The sequence below is a fragment of the Pogonomyrmex barbatus genome, unplaced genomic scaffold (assembly GCF_055798465.1).
Source record: "Pogonomyrmex barbatus isolate J1 unplaced genomic scaffold, ASM5579846v1 scaffold2, whole genome shotgun sequence".
NCBI lineage: Eukaryota > Metazoa > Arthropoda > Insecta > Hymenoptera > Formicidae > Pogonomyrmex > Pogonomyrmex barbatus.
The window spans coordinates 11,477,367-11,499,744 of record NW_028297116.1 but is presented as its reverse complement, the minus strand read 5'-3'; the positions used below and the strand labels follow the sequence as shown (position 1 = coordinate 11,499,744).

General features: G+C 40.4%; 2 protein-coding genes across 2 annotated transcripts in view; one reads left to right on the top strand and one right to left on the bottom strand.

The window, feature by feature from the left end:
- LOC105422581 (uncharacterized) overlaps nt 1–22,378 on the top strand; it is a 532,825-nt gene that overhangs the window by 420,388 nt on the left and 90,059 nt on the right. The gene's annotated exons all lie outside the window — the stretch shown is intronic.
- On the bottom strand, nt 1,577–10,960 carry LOC148936666 (uncharacterized). The gene is made up of 3 exons (XM_089076408.1): nt 3,823–10,960; nt 3,616–3,754; nt 1,577–3,213 (listed from the first exon to the last, which is right to left on the bottom strand). Exons 1-3 carry the CDS (start codon nt 3,903–3,905, stop codon nt 3,115–3,117), a joined length of 321 nt encoding a protein of 106 aa, XP_088932534.1. The 5' UTR covers nt 3,906–10,960; the 3' UTR covers nt 1,577–3,114.

The window sequence follows — 22,378 nt, the reverse complement described above, 5'->3', positions numbered from 1 at the left end:
GTTTATCTTGTCGTCGCGCAGCGTGCTGTAATCATCGTCGACGTGAGACGTCTTAACCAGACTCGGGTGTCAAAGTAACATATGTAAAATACCTATTTCCACGTACGTGCGCATACGCATTACATGCAAAAGTGGAGGTATCACACGCTGCGCGAAAGCTCGTTTGCGTTAGCCTGTGGACAGAGACGAGAGTGAGAAGGATATGAGAGAGAGAGAGAGAGAGAGAGAGAGAGAGAGAGAGACGGGAGGGGGGGAGAGAGAAAGAGATAGAATGAGTAAGAGAGGATGTTGTGTTACGTAGGATATTACCTAAGACTGAAAAAATCCAGGACGAAAGCAAAGTGGACTGTCCTAGGATGGAACAAAGAGTCCGCCAGCGCAGCGCCTCGTTACGTTCTACCTTAAACGATGAACCCGAAGGCGTCGCTCGACTATGCAATTAACAGCGAATATCATTATAGTAGAAATGTCCCCTCTCAATTTGCCAACGCATTGTCATCATACACGCTGTGAAATAAATCGAACGGATATAGATAACGTTCAGTTAATAAAGTTTCGTAATTACTTCGTCACCTTACGCAAGAGTATAGAGATTACAAAATAAGATTTCCCGTCCTTAGAAAATTTTTTTTAAATCTATAGCTTTTACAATCTTTATAGCTGCTTCTGTTAATATTGAATAAACTGAAATTAATCATTGATATCAAAGGGTTAGTGTTACCCGGGTTTCGTAACGGCTTCCGGATTTATAAAGCTCGCTGCGTGATCGCCGAAGGGTGGCATCGAAAGTGCGCACGTATCTCGCAATTAGCTACCCTCAGCACGCAGCCGTCCACGACGTTGCCCGTAAGATAACAGTCCTTTGAAGCTTTGATGCAGAAGGAGTGACCTCTGTTTCCTCCACCGGAAAGGAAAGGGTGGTCGGTAGCCGAAGCGGTAGCGTATTTAGTACGTGTGGATTTACCTATGGTGTCCTGATGTGTGCGCCGATGTTGCGAGGGGAAGAGAGACAGAGAGGAGATAGAGAACGGAGTTAGAGAGGGCCGCTGAAGCTGGAGCACAAATCAATTAGTGGGGGGCCTCGGGCTCTTTGGGCTGTAGAATCTACCCTTGCGTCGGCAACCCCCGACGTGTCCTTCCTCCCTCCGCGTCGCCGCGGAGTTAGCCCGGCTCTCTTTGTCTGCGTCACTTCTCTGCGGCATCTGCCTTCGTCTTCCTTCGTAGCCGTGTGGTAGCCGCACCGAATACAGATTGCGTTTCAATCTATACGCTAACGAGTGTTTAGTGTTTACCGAACCGCGAGCCGACCGCCTTTGCTTTGGCCGCACAATTTCCGCGTCTCTATGTACAATAAACGAGGAGACTGCGGCCGCAGCGCAGTTTCGTCGAGACGCGGCAAGCAGTCTGAGATCGCCTAACTCCCACAAAAGAGTCTAAAGCTATCGAATGACAGAACATATCTCATATTTATATATTTATATCCAATTTTAACGAGACGTTTTTGTCTTTTTTTTTTTTATTTCTAAGACTAGCAAAAAGATCGTCACGAATTATTATACAATCTGCAATGCGCGAAAAATATAAATATTCCCACTACATATTGTAATGAAATGGACCGTAAAGAAGTTGGGTCGGGCTGTCAACAAAGTAACGAATGATGTACCCCTAATGCCACTCTCGATTTACCGGCCGTTCATTTTCCTATTCGAAAGCATCCCGCGCGCGTCCCATCGACCGTGCTTTATAAATTCCCGAAAGCTGTGATCGATAACGTACGTCGCGGGAACGCGCATAGGCAGTTAGATGAATGCGCGCCGTTCGCATTTAATTACAGAAGTATTTTATCGGTACAAAAGCCATTGGTCGTCTGTCCGTCCGTCCGTCCGTCCGTCCATCGGTCGGCCCGCACGTCCGGTATTTCGGATGTGCAACATCGGCCGAACCCGATGGTCGGTACCGTCGGCCACGCAGACCCGTACACATCCAGCGGTCCCCGAATATTTATGGGGGCCAAAGTCAAATTAGTGGCGTACCGCGTGCACCTTTTGATTAAGTATCTGTTAACTAAAGGTAATACTTAATAAAGTAACGCTGATTTAGTGCGGAGTAGGGAAGCGCGGCATCGACCCATCGTTCGTTTTCCCATTCAAAATAAAAATGAGATATTTATGGGGCCCGCGGTGGGCACCGTAAGAGCGAACGAGCGAGCGAGCGAGCGAGTGAGTGAGCGAGTTCTTTCTCGGGTTGCGACGATACGCCGATGGTGTTCGAAAGGTTCGCCGCACAGGTAAAATGTGTATGTATACCTGTCGCGCGCAAAGTTGTGTGTCCGCGAGTATGTGTCGCCTCTATTTCTTCGTTCTCGATGTTCTCTTTTTGGTCTCGCGTGCACGTCTGTAACGATTATTGGTGGACGATACGCGCGGATAATTTGTATTCGATTGACGATTTACCATTGATAATATTTTACAGATTTCACATTCCGTATACAAAATTCTCGTTCCTATCGAAAGAATTGGAAAAGTTATAAGTAAAGGAAATAGAAATAGAAAAATTATAGAATATTGCTGGTCAAAGCGATAATGAATTAAATAAAATTTTGTAAGAATTAATTCGCCTTGTTTTGACGCCGAAAACTTAATTTGTTATCACGTCGTGATTTAGAGTATTACTATGTTTCTTGTGTTATCGCTTCTTTTTCTTCTTTATTCCGTTCCTTATCTTTATATATTTCTTTTTCTTTTAACTTCTCGCAATGTGCAAGGATTCTTGACAAATAAGCCCACCGTGCCGATGCGGAATGGGAAACGAGCGAATAGCTTCGCGACCGGGCGTCAGAATCAAGATTATGACAAGATCGTGCGTATAAATTTGAAATTTAAGAAAATTTACTTTTACTTGACCGCGGTAACCGGCGTTCTCCACGTCGAAACGCCGGTTCGACGTAAATCACGGTGATATGCGGGTTCGCCTAAAATTCCCGGCTAATCTCGAAATCAAACGACCAGAAAGGACATAAAAATGCTTTATCGCTGGCGACCAAAATGCACCGAAACTCCCACCCTGACCCAGGCCCACCCCTCACCTTTTGATCATCCGCTTCGAGATGGTGTATCATGCAGCATCGTGATACATAGTGGATCTTCTTGTCGCAGGAAGTGCACATTGTTTTGTGGTTGCTATTCTATTTTTGAAGTCACGTGAATCTTCTATCTAATTACAATAACAGAATCTATTGATTTATATTAACAGAACATAGAATGAATAATTATTGATTTTTGCAGCATTATTAGTATCAATATATTTGCAAATACTTATGCATGATGATCATAATAATGCTTTATATTATTTATTTTAAATTTGATATAAATTTATTTTTTAATTTTATAACAAGAAATAAAATAAAATTTTTAATTTTTCAAGTTCCATCTGTTTGAATCAAGTTAAATGTATTGAATTCTATATATATATAATTATAGTGCCAAGTTATATATTAAAAATATCTACTATATTTCCTATACTTATTATTGTTATTTTTTCGCAAGAGAAAAAAGCTAAGTAATGTATTAAATGTAATTTTAAGTCGTGCGAAGGAGTGAAATAAAATAGCATTACGCGATGTAAGCTTCGTACGGAGGTAGGATTGTATCGAGTGGATTTTCTGTCTTGATATAGACCACCATGGGTGTGCTGTGCCCAACCAGTAGACCTTAAATCGTCTTCGCACCAGGAGGGCAACTGGTATCCTCGGTACCTAAAATATCCATGACTTAAGATATTCTGATCGAACGTGTGTATGCTATACTACTTCTCGTCACTTACAAATTGATATCATTTGTCTTAAAATCATTCAAAAACGTAAGTGTGACGTAAACTTCCAGCTGACATAAACTTCTGGATAACATGACCTTTCCATGGAAAAAAATTGCAGATAATTCAATTATTTAAGCTGGAATTATAAAATTATCTATAAAAATAAATTATTTTTAAAATATTTAAGTTATTATTTTATAAAATTTCATAAAATCATAAAAAGTAAACTATTTACATTACTTGTACACGCATATATAGGAAGCAATATGAAAAATCTCATACATAACAATGTATCTAAATAGAACTAATGTAGATCTTACATAAAAGATTGTATTTATAATGGCAATATTTAATATTATTACTTTAATAATTAGTAATGTACTACTAAAATACTACTTTAATATTTAGTAATGTACACATATTTAATATTTAGTAATGTACTCATATTTAAGATGCATTTGACATTTAATGCATCTGCTTGTTTTGTCTTAATGCTCGCGCATTTAGTGATTCGCTCGGCTGACAAAATCTGAAGAAAGCAATTTGATCGTCGTATAGATACGATACGCACAGGTATGTCGAGATGGGCGTCGAAAAAAGTTATGACACTTTACGATCAGGCTCGATTTCTCGAAATAAGATTCTACGACGTGTTGCGCGCGCGACCAAACTCGAATTCGACGGCGGACCAAGCCGAACGGTGGATCTCGAAAGCCGGGCTTCGAAGCGGGGTACATGGATCAGGTGGCATTCAGGAATGCAAAAGACTTTGACGTGAAATATAAGGTAGTAGCGATCCAGACTCACTGACACCATGGTGGAGCAGGGTTGCAAGCAACCTAGGTTCTGATATTCCTTCGTTCCGAGAATACATTCCGCCGACCGTCAGCAGTCTTTAACTGTTAGAATTATAGTTTCAAATATTCTTATGAATTTGGAATACGAAATTCACTATTCGTCAAAAAATGTAAATTGATTAACAAAAATGCATAAGAATATATTTATGTTAAAAGCACAAAAATCAAATTATTTTTATAATTATGTATAATTAATATTTTAGATTATTTTTAGATTATTGTAATGTAAATATATGTGATACATACATATATAAACACACACACACACACACACACACACACACACACACACACAATATGTTATGTCATTATGTATTTTAAAGCTTTTTTCCATTATTATAACTTTCTTTTGTGAAAATATGTTATCATAGACATTACGAATATTGAATTATTTTTATGATGCATAAATAATTATTAATAATTTTAATGATTTCCAAATATCTAATTCTGGTAATAAAAAATACGATTCTCCACAACGCACATCAGATGTAACAAATATAGACAAAACGTTCCTCTAAAGCGAATGGGCCCGCGTGCGGAATGCTTTTCACTCGTAAAAAGTACGAAATGTGGTAGTGGTATCGAACGGGTCCATCATGCTGTGAATCGACAAATTACTTTTCATTGCCGGGATGTAATCACGGATTCAGGTGTCGCCCTCATTACCGGCATGGCCGATGGGTGGGTTCACGAGAGCGTAACTGGAAAGGGTAAACGGGGTAGACGCGGGGTTGGAGCGGTGAAGTAACGTGGTAGCAACAAATTGAGGTTTTGAGGGGAAAAAAAGAAATATTCGCCAGCGCCGTTGGTTCGCTAAAGGGAAACCCATTGATTTCCCTCATTCAGCGCGGCACGATAATTAAATGCATTTTATACAGTTGTTCGGCGCGGCCCGGCATAACGTCGAGTAATTAATAGACATTTAAACTTTTTAATAACGAACGCTTTTATGTATGCGGCAGCCAGGCTTCCCCGTAATTATGGCCGGTGAATGGATCTATTGCATTTGACTTTTAATGCCAGCGGATCAAGTGGTCGCGCGTGACGCACTTCGCGACACTTATCAACTCGTGCTAATGACGGAGCAAATTTTCATAACACGAGCCCCCAACCACACTTTTTTCCTCTATCACGTGTGTGTAGATAAGCACCGACAAATGAGTCAGAAACGTGTAATATTTTTAGCTATTGACTCTAATGACATATTACCAAATCGTTTTAAAATTAAACACGGAAACATAATCAAATAAATTAAGCGTTTGTAATTTATTTTGAAGAGACAGATTACTATTTTTTGTATTGTTAGATTAATTAACTCGCTCTGATTCCTCTCGTAATTATGAATAATGTTTATTACTTATTTTTATCGAAAAGAAATGAATAGAATTTATCAAGTGATAGAAGGATAATTAAGTTTTTTTGAAATAGTGATCGTTTCGGAATAATTTAAAGTTTCGTTTAACAAATCTATATGTTGCATCCAAAGATTTTGAGTCCGAATACCATGCATGTACGTAGCGCGCACTCACACGAGCGGCTAATAACATATATCTTGAGTGTGCACCGTCCAAGAAGCAGAAACTCCAGAAGTGTCACTGAGAGCGAACTTAGGTCGCTCGACCTGGGGGTTCGAGAACGATACCGCTTACACATTGTTGACCCGCGGCTGATATATCGCCTCTTCCACGAGGCGAGAGAGGTTCTCAGTCCCTTCTATCGAGCCATCGATGCTATACATCTTGGTTCAGACTCTCAGACAGGATCTTAAAAGCCGTGATATGGATACGGCGTGAAATCTTACTGCGCCGTGTCCGCCGGCTTTCCTACAGCCAAGATCCGATCCTCTCCCTTCGAGATCGATCTTGTATTAACTTCCGAGAAAGATTCCCTATCTATACACTTCGTTACCAGAATAGAATGATTTTAAGAATGATCACAGTTATGGATAATCACACTTGGCCCTCATTATATCCATGGTGTTAAACGATTATTTAATCTTGATAAATATTTTTAAATTGTATCACATGAAAAATTGGTGCACATATATTTAATATTGCGCCTCTATATCAAGCATCATACATATTTGATATAATAAATTTAGAACACTTATCATATTTAATAACTGACCTACTTTGAAAACTTTATTTAACAATTTAGCAAATCTTCCAATCTTGATACGTCTTCCAAATATTCGACTGGCAACTGGCAACTGGCAGTTTGTGAGCTTACAACCTCCCTCGGCGAGAAACACGCGGAGAAAGTTGCGCGCAATTGGTCGATCATTAAATTGAGAACCAATATTGGCAAGGTTCTGCCGCACAGCTGCCAGGAACATAAACATACGAGACTCGTATACCTCGTCGGAGGACCCGGCACCAGTACGTGCATACGTACACACTGTATTATACATACACAACGGACGTATGGTGTAAAAGCGGGACCGTGCGCGCGGTGTAAAGCACTAATTTGTAACCAAGTTGTCGTCCTGGTTTGACACTGCAGTAAATACGAGGGTGATAGCGTTGTATATCACTGGCCCACCACTACCACCACCACCATCTACCGTCGCAACACCATGCCGTATAGTTGTAAGGACATGGCGAATCGAGTTGGCATCGTTCGATATCTTCGTCGTTTACGGGTATCTTTTTTTTTAAGTATGCCAAAGTGATAACCGAGCTATCGTATAGTCCGTATGTTTTTTTAATTGTAAAATTGAAATCAAGAAAATATTTTTATTTCATATTGATTCAGCTTTGAAACAAAGATAGCAAATCGAATTAAATATAAAAGGACAAATGTCTTATATCTAAAATATGATGTTTTTTTCTTCTATTTTTTTTATATAATTGAATATTAACTGAAAGAGTTTATACATATTTTTATGGCAAAGTCATTTTCTAAAATTAAAAAAAAAAATCTAACCTAAAATAAATACTAGGAATCTGCATTCGATCAGAATCGATAAGATTCTTATTCAATAAATGAATCGCGTGTATACAATATTTTTGATAAAATAATCACAATCAGAATTAAATTGTAATGAACATTATGCAATATACGCAAGAACAGGTGGAAATTACTGCCTATAATAAAAATTCTATTTCGAAATATCAAAAATCTTACCTTAGATTTTATCGTGATAATTTCTAGCTCGGTTTGCAAATAAGATTGCCGCGAAGATAGAGACGGAAAATCGATCTCCGCTCGCAGTCACGATCATTTAATAGCCATGCACGTCCATAATCTCGCGCTATAAAAGCGAGCTTCGATAATACACTGGAAATAATGCCCGTTCGTTCTTTAACTTTAGTGCAACGTTCCTCTCGATCGAAGGCTTTCGGAATGCCATAACTGACAAGAGAGTTCCCCGACAATTAACTATCCGTTCCAGGCTCGTGTATCACCACGGACATAACGGAGATAGTGAGCTTCTTCGAAAGTCAGCGATTTAACGTCCGCGATCGTTAATCGCGCGAAAGAACGGCCGTCGGCGTACGCCGATTGCCTCGTATAAATATGTCCAATCGCTGATTCGATCTCTTGTACATGGCTCGTAATACTGAATCGATCGGTTTAATGCTCGGCGCTCACGTTGTTTTATCTCTCATATAATTATCCTTTCCAGTTTCGTGTGCACCGTATGACTTTATCATATCGCAGCCTTCAAGACGTTCCATTTATTAGAGTGCCGTGTCGATTTTTAAGACGTAAAGTAATAAATAAAAATTTAAATGTTTACTTATACCATGTATTGTATCTGTATGCGTTTGATATAATCACTTCTTTTTACAAAATATCGTATTTTGTGTCGCAAAGGAATCAAACATTTGCAATTAAATATAAATTGCGCCGCACAAAGTCAAGCGCAATAAAGAAAATTCCTTAAAAGCCATGTGCAACAGAAAGAATCGTGAAAAGCAGCATTACGTATCGCGTCGAGGAACTCTTCTTGAAGAGTCGCGTAATTGATTTCCGGGCTGGTTTAAGACGGGGGTTGAGGATGTATCAGAAAAGCTGTGGGCGGATCGTGAGCCGCGCGCTCGTTGCCTCCCTCGACGATTAAAAATGTATCCGACAATAGAGGCTTTACGTCAAACGTCCGAGGCAGGAGTTTTCCTCATCTGCTTCCTTGCTCCCGAGGAACGAGCGAGGCGAGCGGTTAGTAACCGAGTTCGACGAGGGGTACAGGGTTCGGAGGGGAAGGTGGATAGAAATTCGTTATTAAAATTAATTATTCAGATCGGTAAAATGGCGATATAAGGCGCACCGACGGTGGCGGCCGTTTCGACGAAATGAATCGTAAATTGGACCTGGTGCAGATCCAACCCCCCGTAAGCGCATCCCCCAAACTCTGTATTAAACCCAACATCACCATGGAAGCCTAACCCTTTGCTTTTACTTATTAACCACCTTGATTTATACGCGATTGTGCGTGAGCGAACTTTTTTCATTTCGTCCTTCTTCTTATTCTTCTCCCTCTTCTTATTCTTCTCCTTTCTTCTCGTTCAATGTCTTATTTTATCTTCATTGTCTTACTTTTCCGACTTATCGACAAACTTGATCGGTAATGAAAATAAATCAAAATTTTTGATAAAATTTAATGAATTTATTTACCTCAAAATTAATCGTAACGGATACCATATTTGGCAACACATCGTAATTCTAATTTTTTATAAAAATTTCATGATAATCCAGAGATCCCACAGCGAACTAGACCGACCGAAAACCCAAAGAATGTCTTGGATCTCTAAATGTTCCTTACATTCTCTTACTTCGCAGCGGTTCTCAACCGCGCCCTTCCGCTAGCTTCCGCGTGAGCGGCTCCTGATTAACTCGTACAATCCCGTCTCTCTTCTCCGACTCCTGCGAATCTCCGATTTGCATGAGCAAGGAATTCCTTCGGTTTAAACCCCCGAAGCTTCCTCTGTCTACCTCTATCTGTCTTCCTCTGTTTCTCGTCCCTTGTATATCCCCGCGTCCTCGTCGGATCCTCGCGACCGCTCCTCACGAGTCTCCTCTTCGCTTCTGGGTACGAGCGCCGTCTCCGCTTGCTCAGCCACCGGCGATTCGGGCGAGCCCTATCGAGAGCGAATTTTAATGCGAGTCTAATTTTCGATTTAATTTCGGTAAAAATGATCCGGGCTCTTGGCCGATCCCGCGGCGGGAGAAGGTGGAGGACTGATTCGCCCCGCTTCAACCCCGCCGAGTATCCCCCTCCCCCCTCGCTCCTCACCGTACTCTCTCACTCACTCTCTCTATCTCTCTCTTTCTCCTCACGTTACCGACGAAAGTTCTCCCCGCAAAAACCCATTTGCATAACGTTTCCGTCGCCTTCCCGGGATGAAAACGAGCGAACGCCCTGAGGCTGTGTGTGCACATATATACCTGTATCTTTTAGATGTACGTAGGTAGCTATCAAGGTGTGTGCGCACCCGCATATAATAAGTGACGCGACTGTTGCTTCGATGCAATGAAACACATAATCAACGTGAAATGTATCACGGGCATTTCATGGATGCGACTCTTATAGGTTGATTGTAAATCAACCTCTATGCATAGTACGCGGATCATTATACGTTATTATATTAAGTTTAAAAGAGAAATATATTTTTTAGACAGTCGGAATAATAAATAAAACAGCGTGTACACCTCGTCACTGTACGTTAACGCTAAGCTGCATTAAGCGTAATTATGAGGATAATTATAAATCTTCTCATTTGTGTAGAATAAATTAAAATAGCGTTAATGTGGGTGGCCTGCCAGCAATGAAAGTGCGTCTTAGTTAAGACGGTTATTTCTAGATTAAGATTTGTTCCTAATGCAAATGAAGATATGGACGAGTAAATATTCCCCTCTTCCCCTTTAAGAGAACCGTTCGGATGAGAAAAGAAAAAATGAACTTGGAATACAGGGAGAAAGCGAATAAAATTTTATATCTTATATAAAAGACGAAAGGGGTTACGCTGAGTACGACGCAATTTGTAGCCAATATTATTTTATCGCGGTACATTTTTTAATTACTTCTCTCCGACGTGCTCAACCCTTCTTCACCTTCAACTCAGTAGTCTGGTGTCTTATTAAACAATAGCGGATGGCGTCCGAATACCCTAGAGAATCGTATTTTACACTTTCCACACAGTCATATCTTACTTTTCGCACTTTATACGACAACTTCGTTTCATTGCGAATAAATCTTCATTTACTCAATTAACTTTTATTTAGTTTACTACAGAACTCCGATGAGAATCTCTGCAATTTAGAATATATTCATGTAAGCTCCTTTCAAGTTAAAAATATGTGTATTTCTTACTGTGCAGTTAATTCTAAAATAAAAAAAATCAAAGGTAACTTAATTGTCAAATCAAGTATTGGGAAACAGAAATAGTTGCAAAAATAACGAACAGAAATAACCAAAAGTGGGAAACGACAGATTATTCAATGCTGATTAAAACGTTAACATTATTTATACTGTTTCAGATTAGAGACAATATTATAAAAAAGTAAAAAAAAAATGAGAAAGCATATCATATTTTGATTTCAGATATTGATTTTAATCCAATTTAGCTAATAACTTTTGAGTGTCATATCTTGTAGATGGCAAATCTTCATTCTTTTAACGTAGCTACTACTGCTAAATTTTTCAATAGTCATATTTTTATTATATTTTTATTTCAATGTTTCATTCTTTCGCTTTATTAGCTCCTGCGAATTAGCACAGACTGAAGAAATTAAGAAAGAGCGAAATGACGATGAGACTCAGCGCTGGAGTGAGCGCGTCGAAGCGAACCGATGAAATTCAGACGAGGGATAATTTTTTAACGTTATTACTCGTCGGGTATGCTGCGAATCGGTTCACCACCACCCTGTCGACGCCTTTGCGTCTGCAGCCGCCCACCCTTCGTTGATTGGCAATTTCGCGTCTTGAATTTTTATCCGGCTCAACGGCACGAAGGGAGTGGAGGTGAGGTGCCGTAGCGGCAACCCCTTCGTTTTTAAATTATCCGCGAGATTAATCAAGGCGTCATTTTTCACGTCCAATTTGCAATAGAAGAGGAGGTAACAGCGAAGGGACGGCGCGAGAGTCACCACGCAGAAAAGCAAACCTTATTCTTAATTGATATATTCTGAATTAATTAATCCTTCCGCTGGGACGGTCCAGCGGCGGCCAGCGAGTGCGACTGGATAAAAGGGAGACGACTGGTTGGATCCCCTTTACTTAATTAGTGCCAGCCGTAAATTTCTTTCATTGGACACTTTTTTCTTCGATTATTAGCGCATACATCTTCCAGCCACCCCTTATTGGCTTGGCAACCCTTTCGTTGTGGATGGCCCACATCTGTCGACCAACATTAAGGATGTCGAAAGCAGTCGAAAACTGTAAGAAAGAATACAAATGTATCATCATGTTACATTTTTTTTTTTTTATTAAGAACTCAACGTAAGAAATTTTAAACGGATACACAAAATATTAGAGGATCAAATGTCACAAAATATAATTAAATATAAAAAAAATGTTGAAAGGGAATAACTGTTAACGTAAAGTATTCTTCAGTATTCAGTATTCTTAATTTCATGTAAAAAGTCGAATCGTGCGATTATTGTAAGATTAAAAGTATAGTTTTCGACTGTAAATGTATGTCGCGTGATCTTAACGCGATTATGTGTACGTGATAAAAAGAGTGACTCGAGGAGTCTCCCGTGGGAAACCATGCCTTTCGCGGCGTTAGGGACAAAAGCGAGCAAATGGACGTGAAAAAAGAAAACAGCTTCGCGTGGTGATGCCAAGAGAGAAGGCAGAATTGAATAAAAGAAAGACACGGCGATTGGCCGATGAGAAGGAAGCGGGAAGCATCGGCAGAAAGCCGATGTAAAAAGCTTGACGACGAACGCGGTTGCCGCAGCTACCGAAGAAAGATTGTCTTTGTCGGCGAACCTGCTAATTAGTTTACTAGCTTATCGATCCTTCTCCGTATCTCTAAGTGTCCACTACCACGAAATCGTGCACGATCAATGACAGCACATTGAAACATTGACAGTTCTGTCACCGGTCGGACGGTCGAGATGTTGCTCGGCACAGACTCGGATAAACTTTCGAAATTATCCAATTCCAATCTCGCGACGAGAGAACGGGAGGAAAAAAGAGCGACGACGTTCTTGACGTTTCGTGGGAACGAGAGAATCAAATACCAAAATTGTTTCACATCTCAATATGTTGTCTCTAAGTATATACCGCTTGCAGAAGATAGAAGCTACTTTCCAAATAACGATGGAATCTAGAAGATGGCAAGCATCGCGTCACAGAGGCTGTGCTAATTGTCCTTATTGCTTCGTCTGCCTTTGACATATTAGTGTATAGGCGGAGGCGTCAGCGGTACTGAATGTCGACACGGTGGATAAACCGGAAACGGTAAATGCACGCAACACACACACTGATAATATGTTGGAAACGGTGATATGCGCTACCTTGCTGGGAACACCTATCTATTTCATGATGTTTCCAAACCTTTAGGCAAGGTTTCTCTATTTGACGTTCAAAATCAGTGATCCTCAATATGCGGTTCATTTGTCAATATTTTAATAAAAATAAAAAATATATCGTAGGTCGCAGATTGCGCGCAGTGAAGTGATCACTTTTCTCTTTTAACGTTTTATGAAAAAATAAATAAAAAAGTAAATGGATAGCTAATAAATTAATATTAGGATTAGATATCAATATTAAATATCTTAATAATTTACTTTTCTTCTAGATTAAATTTATAATAAAAGTAATATTATCATAAATATTAGAAGCAGAAAAATATGATAACGTTTCAAAGTAGTAATGTAGTGAAATATCGTCTCATATATATATATATATATATATATATATATATATATATATATGAAAACTTTTAAATCAACTTAAATCAATATGACCGTTGAGAGTCAAAATGAATTTAATAATTAAGGGGCTTCACCATCGGGCTTTTGAGAGATGAGAACCACTCCAGATTCGGTAACGAACGAGAAGTAGCGTCGGTGCGTTGACAATGGTAATTATTGTTGATGCTGAAATTTCAATTTTGCAATTGATGCAACGTATGGAAAGCATCAGTGCGCTTGTATGTACAAAGACGCAGACCCGTGTAAAATCCGTACGTGTGTGTGTGCGTGCGTGTGTGTGTGTGTACGTGTGTACGTGTATATACGCGCGTAAGTGTGCACACGTGACCACAGAAAGGCGAGCGGCAGACTGCGGAGACGCGAGCCAGCCAGAAACCATCATAAAGGTTCGGTTCTCCCTTTGATACGCGTACGGTAACGTATTTAGTTAGACATATCATTCGGTTTCCATCTATTGTACTCCCGGCGAACAAACTTCCTATTTGTTTGAACGTTGAAGCCCACACCCACCTGATTTACCACCCGCGTCCCACGTGGGCAAGGAACGAGGAGTGCGTGCCTCCTATTAAGAAATAAGCTCGTCTCGCTATTGTAATTACCTGCAAATGGCGTTTCGCATCGCGGTAAAGCGGTAAATGAAAATTGGTCCTCTTGTTCGGACTCGCCGAAAAGTAACAGTCAGAACTGCCAGCTCGTTCTTATTATTATCTGAAATCAGTTTAATCTTTAGAACATATACAAAGTCAAGTCGTATTTTTATTTTGCAGAATAAATATGCAAACTTAATCAATACTATGATTCATATTTAAAAAAATAATAGTATTTAAATAAGAGATAGATTAAGAATAGATCAGTTAATTTCTTATATAGTTGACATAAATTATCTGCATTGCACCAATAGCTTGTTGTAAAATTTGAATTAAAAATATCAAGGTATTATTTGCGATAGTTCACTGACGTGTAATTTTCTATGTACTTGGACTTCACATTTGAAAGCCGTTTCCAAAGCTTCAAGAATCGGCCAAACTTTTTGCTTATCTTTACTCGATTTGCGGAGATGGGCACTTAAGTTTACTTAATTATTGCGTAAACAATTAAAGAGAAGAGCCGCCCGCGCCGGACGTTTAAGTGATGGTTCGTCTGGGGGATTCCCGAGACGGTTTTATCCGCGGGTTCTTAATAGCAAAGGCGACCCGCCTAACGACCGGCAACGACATACCGAGTCCTTCGGACTCGCGGGCGACATGCCTCGATAGATTCATCGAATACTATCGAAGGAATTTCGCAAACAATCCCGACCAATCGACACACGATCTTGGGAACCGCTCGGCGGATCGCCTCTTAAAAAGCACACAGTATCACCTATACACCGATATTGGTTCGCCGGTACATAAAACCATACCAATTATCCGAATCAGAAAATCTATATCTGAAATGTAATCATTTGAAATTTCTGCTGTAATTTACTTAAGAGTCAAAACTTGTGTAATTTATATAAGCATACAATTTTAAATTTAATTTATATAAGCATATAATATTATATATAAATAGTAACATATTATATCAAAATATATTTTTCAAATAATCCAAATAAGTATTTCAAAAAATTGCATATATATTAATATAAAAAAATGAATACAAATGTTCACTAATTTTTAGATCATCTGCATACTTTCTTTGATTACGTCGATCTGTTTTATATATAACAATTTGTTGATACAAATCCAAACTCCTAGTTTAACTGAATCGAAAGATCGAATCCGATGTCCTTGCAAATAGTGACCGGTGTGAGAAACGCGTCAGTCGGTCTTAAATCAAGGAGGCCCTAATTCCAACAAGAAATCGTCGCGGGGCGTTGTTCCCAGGATCAGCTGGCCGGCTGACGGCATTTCTCGGACATACCGTCGTACCTCATCGACCGGTTCTGACCGGTAACAAAACAACCTTTTCCCTGGTGTCTCTTGGAATCTTAATGTATATCTACCTACGATTTGCTGCAATTTCATGAGTTGTCATGCCACGATTGACGATTAACATTTGAATAACAAGTATTTGTATAGATTGACATACCATTACATTAGAAAGATTATTATGTATAATATTATGTATAATATAATGTTAATTATGTATGATTAATTTAGTATTCATTTTCTTGTCATACGCTTAAAATTTTGAATACTTGTACTTAACTAAGTGATGCATAAAACGAAGCAGACTCTCGAAGGTATTGAATAAAAGAATCTACAATCAGCAATATGTAGAAAGTTTGACAATCACAGATTCCGCGTGATATCTTCTTCATCTTGTTGTGGAAATGTTCAGTCTCTTAGGATTTTAATTGCATTAAAGAAAAGTTGAGATTCAAGGGTACAGATGCGGCTCAATCAATGCCGCATGCTCGAGGCACGCTCGACCTAGCCAAGGACGGCCAACAGTCGCCTGCATTCTACGTGTTCTTGTCTTATCTGTTCGTATAATGCAGGTGATCCTCTCTGCTCAGGTGAACACGACTCGGGAAGGGTGACACCGAACCGACGACATTTTCTGAATGCACGCGGTGACACTCCTGACTGTCAAGCTCTGCTGGAACTTGGAATCCGCGAGTACGAGCGGAAAACTCCGTCGTAAAAACCAGTGGCGAAAAAGAAAGGCTGCAAAATCGTGCGGTTTCGAAAACTTGCGACATTTCTGACGTTTCTTGGTAATTCCGTAACCCTTTTTATATACCCGTGAGAAGCAAATTTTTCTTTGAGTTTTCATTAAAAACTCAAACGGAGATAGAGCTACGTTTACTGTTTGAAATTATCACGACACGTGAAATTGTAAGAGACGATGAAGTGAAATTCTTCATGGTACGTATCTCGACTATCGACGCTCCGAGGACTTAGCTCTCCCAGGTTTTCCTCTGTGAACTGGCACTACTGTCACCAAGACGAGAGAGAATGAGGGCCATTTCACCGATTTCTCGCGGAGATATCGCGGCCTGCGAAGTATGAGCGCGGGAATCAAACCCAACCGTACTCCTCGTGCCGAATGTTCGCGGAATCCGTTTTCCTGGCGGATTAATCCGCTCTTCGGGCGCGATCCATTTGAGAATATCCTCACGGCGTAAGTAGGACGCAGCTTAAACCCTTCTTTCCGTTTCCTCCATCCGGCCCATTGTCGCGGAGCTAAGCACAGATTTATTATCACGTTCAGACCTATCCCCTCCTCTTCCCTCGTCGTCGTAGCCACCCCTCGCTGTCGCCTCCTCTTCCGCCAGCCTCGGGCTCTCCGAGTACTAACCGGTCTTAGTCTCGTAAGAGAAATACATTCATCGAGTATTCTATTAAGAATCTGCACTCCCGCGGATGAACGAGCGAAATAAGGTTCTTCCACCGACTCCTGTTTCCTTTTCTCTCTCTCCCTCTCCCTTCCTCTCTCGTTCGTCCACACCCTCTACCATTCCAATTCTCCATTCTCGCTCTTCTTCCATTAGTCGAACGATTTCAATCCCTTGTCTCCTACGACGTCTTACCTCATTTGGATCACCTGATCAAAAAAACCGAACTATCTTCTTTTACGACAGAAAATTTCGCGTCACGTGACAGTGAGATTTATCACAATTGCTGAAACTGTTACATCCGCAGATTGTTTTACGTATATATTTTCTTTAACGACGTTAATATCCCGGATGTCGTAAACAAAGTTTTACAGCAATATGTAGAAAGTTTGACAAACAAGAAAAGATAATTATCCACGTGCCTTTGTCGTATATTCCGGTACCATCTGCGATGATATCGGATCATATCAGATTGTCATAAATCAGCGATATTATCGGCAATCGAGCCGCGGCCATAATAAAGACTACGTAGCAAAAAATTAATTACTCTTGACTTTTATATCGATCGTGTCGTCATGACGAGAGCCGCACGCTCGTCATTAATCTCAGGAAATCCGAAATTCGGCCGCGTCAGCGTGCCAAACTCGCATCGAACACCCGGTGCATGCTACCGGATAATGACGCGAGACGTGCAGCACGCGCTGCGCGTAAACATCCAGAAAGCATTTTGCGTAAAAGTCTCTCATCTTCCTCCACCTTCCTCCCTTTCTCCCCCCCACCCTTTTTTTTCTCTTCCTTCTTCTGGAAAGTACACAAGCTGCAGCTGTTTATCGCGGCTCGGCTCGGACCGATAATTAGCTCATTTCAATAATTGACAGGCCATCGTCGCTCGCGCTGGCCTGTAACGCATCTGGCATCGAAACGTTCGGTCCGTCCGGTGCGCGGTGCCCATCCGCATCGATGACCAACGCGCTGGCCGCGCGCTGCATTACGTGTTGGCGCTGCCAGCGGTCTTTACGCGGCAATAAAATGCGCGCACATGCTTATTTCACGTTCGAACCGACGTCGTCGACAACGCCCCGAGCGACTTACGCCATCACCATTGTTTTCTCCACGTGCGTGCTTCTTGATGCGCGCACCTAGGTCGAGAAGCACCTGGTCTCCGCCGCGCGGAGAGACGCGCAACCACGCCGTATCTTCTCGCGTCTTCTCTAATACCGTTTTCGCATAACGACCGCGAGCCGCGTACGCTATCGCTCGCAATTATTGCAGTTTACACGAGAACGAAAGGCGCGGCAGTAAAATTTCCTTCGAATTGCGAGCGAGGAACGAGAGGAAGGAAGAGAATGGCGGCGAGGAAGGTGGAGGAGGGTAGCCGAAGGCGAAGACGACGACGTGAAGAAAAGAAATCGCGTACGATGCTCTCGAGAGAACGGCACGGCTTGTCTCGCCTAGCGCCTTCTTCTTATTCGTGTTTTTCCCTCTTCCGCGGCCGGCCAGGCAAATTGCACCAGCCGCGTGCAGAGAGATGTCTGAAATTGAATATTACCCGCACCGAACGACTATGCGCGCTGAAGAGGTACGATAGTGACAACGAAGAGCAGTCAAAAGCTCTTTTATGTGCACCTGATGACTATGGTAGATGATAGCCGCCTCTAGACACGCGACGAGTAATTGGTTGACGATCCTAATCTATTCTGCGCTGAATATCTCAAGAAAAATACGTTAAGGTACAAGAAAATAGGGTATGTAGATAACACGAAATAGGAAATAATTATTTTGCCATACTCTATCCACCTTGACATGTAAAATAAGGTATCTCTTGAGCAATATTTTAATTATACAAAGAAAAAATGCATTTTTTCATAAATATAATATCTATCTTGTGTAACGATTATTATTTTGATATACACGACTTAAATTTACTTGATCTGATCATGCAAATATCTGATAGGAAGAAATAAGTATCAAGCGATGACGTAGACATTTATTCGATAAATAAGATTGTAAAACATTGGCTTATAAATAATTGTGCCAACCAACAAAGACTTCTTCTTATAATGATCGCGGTATATTATAAAAGTTTCGTAAGCTACAGTTTGACATCTTTATAAGAGTCAAACTGTTTCGAACTGCTTCAAGCTCTCGCTACCATTGCTCTCTCTACCACACATACGTTACGCACGAGCCATTACTTAGTAATAACTTACTTCACGTAATGCATTATTGCTTTTGATATCTAACTTTTATACATGTTGTGTTATGCAAAATGATGCAAATGAAATAGTTTTATTTTTGATACGTTCAAAAATGTTTATTTCTTAAATTCTTATGACGACAGAAATTAAATTTAAGAATAAAAATTTACCCTGTCAATATTCCAGCATATTAACATTTTATATTAACGTTAGTCGAATTGTTACGATTTCTTTAATTATTGTATCTATATATTTTATCATGTAAAGCAATCAATCTTATCATTCTTATAATTTTTTTCTTTGCGAAAGGGTTGATCTGTCTTAAGGAAATTAAAATTGTATTGTCGACTTTACTTATTGTTAGACAGTTTTGACTTAACGTCGCTGCTCATTCGTTCGTTACCCCGCAATTACCGGCGTCGATACCATCTTCAATATTATAAACCGTTCTAATTGTCTCGTCGGCTTCGCGACTTCGTGCAACGCAAACGATCGCAATCGTCGAAACGATCGTTCTTCCGTCGTCTCACGCGAAGTCTTCGATCCACGGCATCCATAACTCCCTTCGCCGTTTCGTTTCCCCCGCGCGGATCAGTCCCCGGCTAGTCGAGCGGAGTGAGGGTGGCCAGCACGAAACGGCCTTATGGAAGCCTCTTAATCGCACCCCCGTCCGAGTTTCAAAGTTTACGGGTTAAAGACCGGCTGCGTTATTAATGCACGGATTCCGTGATAGCGGCGTCCGGTCAATATATCTCGCGTTTCCGAGCGATTCTTCCGAGCAGCGCAGCTATATTATTCCTTCCCCTTTTCAGTCCCCCCCCCTCCCCCTCATCTTCCGCAACTCTATAGTCTTCGATCGATCAGTCTGTACACGTCTTCTTGAACATCGTTTTGCTCCACAACAAAGTGAGAACGGAAGACGCTGAACATGTATGATCGTTACTGTATCATATCAAGACAAAAACATAATACATATTATTCTTATGATTTAGAGATGTAAGTTGTTAAAAATAATTAGGGAAAAAGTAATTTTACCTCTATTAGAGAATGGAAAGATATCTGCGATAAATATGTAACGGTAGTGCAAGATAGTAACGGTATACTCGGTACAACATGCATGCATACACATTCATAGCCTTCGAATCACGAATAAGATGTGCGGCGCGCAGCTCCGCGCTCGCGCTTTTCCTCTTATTTCAATTATTTTATAAAATTATTCCCGCAATTTATTCGCGCGCATTGAAATTAGTCTGTCGGATCTCGAGAGTATTCTGGCAGGCCGCCGCCTCGCATTATATTCTTTGCATAATAATTATGACGATAATGAGGGTTTACGATAGAAGCGCGGCTACCGGCATGTTCCATACGCTCTCTCGCCCGTACTTTCCGCACTCCAATTTGGGTTTGGCGAATGTGTTACCTTGTCGAGCTTCGCGGGAATTTCCCACGTCCATAACTTTTTCTCCCGGTACATCAATTCCGCAAAAACCTAGGTATTGTTACCTTATTATATATACATTTGAGAACTTCCACCCCGAGTGGGTATGGCCCCTTGCTGAAAATGATTTCCATCGCGTTTACACATTTTTGTAACAATACGCGAGTATGTTCTTACGTTATGCTTTCGTTAATAAAGTTATTAATGCGATGCGCAATAGCATCACTTTGTGCAAAATATGGTTGCTTTAAAATGGTAAGATGACTTTAGATGCCCATCCTCGCGTTTTAATTGCAGAAATATACGTACGCTTGTACAAACTCGGATGCATTCACGCATATTTCTCATATTTCTGCAGTACGGCCATATAACAGCTTTTCATATAACAGCTTTTATTTCTACGCAATATAGATTTATATTAATATTTAACACACTGCTATCAAATATTATTATTACTATCAATTTCATATCTTAACGTCTTTGACCAAACGACGTCTGTATGATGAATCGTTTGCTAATACAAATAAAAACTTATAATATTGTTATGATGATACGGCTCGGCTTATTTTTTATTCGTTAACTTTAATAAATCTACGCCATCGCTTTAAAATTATTACGGCTTTCTGATCGTTTACGAGCTTCCGCGGAAATAGAAGGCCCGATCCACGAATCTTCGGTACCAAGTTTGGCAAGAGAAGGGGCCGCACGCTTCGGAGGACGTCGTTAAACTTCTTGAAATTGGAATGCAAACAAACCCATTATCGTAAAGTCAAAGGGGAAGACAGCAGTTTATTTAAAAGTCGCGGCGCATGCATAGTGCATCCCTTGCCTTTCCTGAAGTATTCCACGTGCCGTCGAACGAATAGACCGTCAATGCTCGCCGCACGAAAAGTATGGAAAGTAATTAAATCCATGTCTGGTAGCTGCTGTCGGCTGCAAAGATCGCACTCGTGTTGAGGGAATTCAAGTATTTTGTTGCGGAAGAAAACGAGTAAATCGCGGCAACCATCATAATCCTTTTGATTATTTAATATGTTATCTCTACTGGTTAATAATAATTGCAATCAGAGATAAGTACCGATATCATTAATAATTTTTCCCAAAACTTGTTTGGGATTAAACGACATCTCGAGTAATCTATTATGAATATAAAATAAGAATTTAGAGATTGAATGTGTCTTAATGAATATTAAAAAGCTGTTATTAATACTATTCTATTTTTCTCTCTTGTTATCCCTTATTTATTTTATTGAATATAGTTCTTATTTGTTCTAAGCTGTTTAGATCACTATCTATTCCGGTTAGCGTTTCGCTTAAGGTACCTACAAGTTTAATTTGACTTTTAACATGCTGACAAAACAAGGTAGGTATAACTTCCGCTGTGTTGCGAGAAACATCAGTGTTTGTCGGCTGACATACTGCTATCAACACTTCGCTGTCGTGCGGCTATTCGTGACAGAAAGCTGGTATCGTGCACCAGCTTTTCAGTGCCCAGCATAAATAACTCCAAGCGATTCTTAAAGGGTTCATTTATGAAAAGGTCCATTATTAAAAGAGTTATATTCGCAGCGATGAATCTTTAAGAAAAGATATGCGAGATGAACAATGCGCGAGTGTGTAGATGTGCAATAATTACGACACTAAACTGGTTGCGCCAGTTAAAGACTCTCTATTGGATAGTATAAGTTGCGAAATCCTATTTCGGGTAGAAAGTGGAAGAAGCAAGCGTCTTCGTTCCTACCTGTGGGAAAATGATTCGTTGCATATTCTATTATCCTTAATAGCGACGTTCTCGATCTACGCCCATTGTGAATTCTACTTGGCCGCATGTGCTTGCGTCAGAATTACGGGCTTCTCCGTGTAA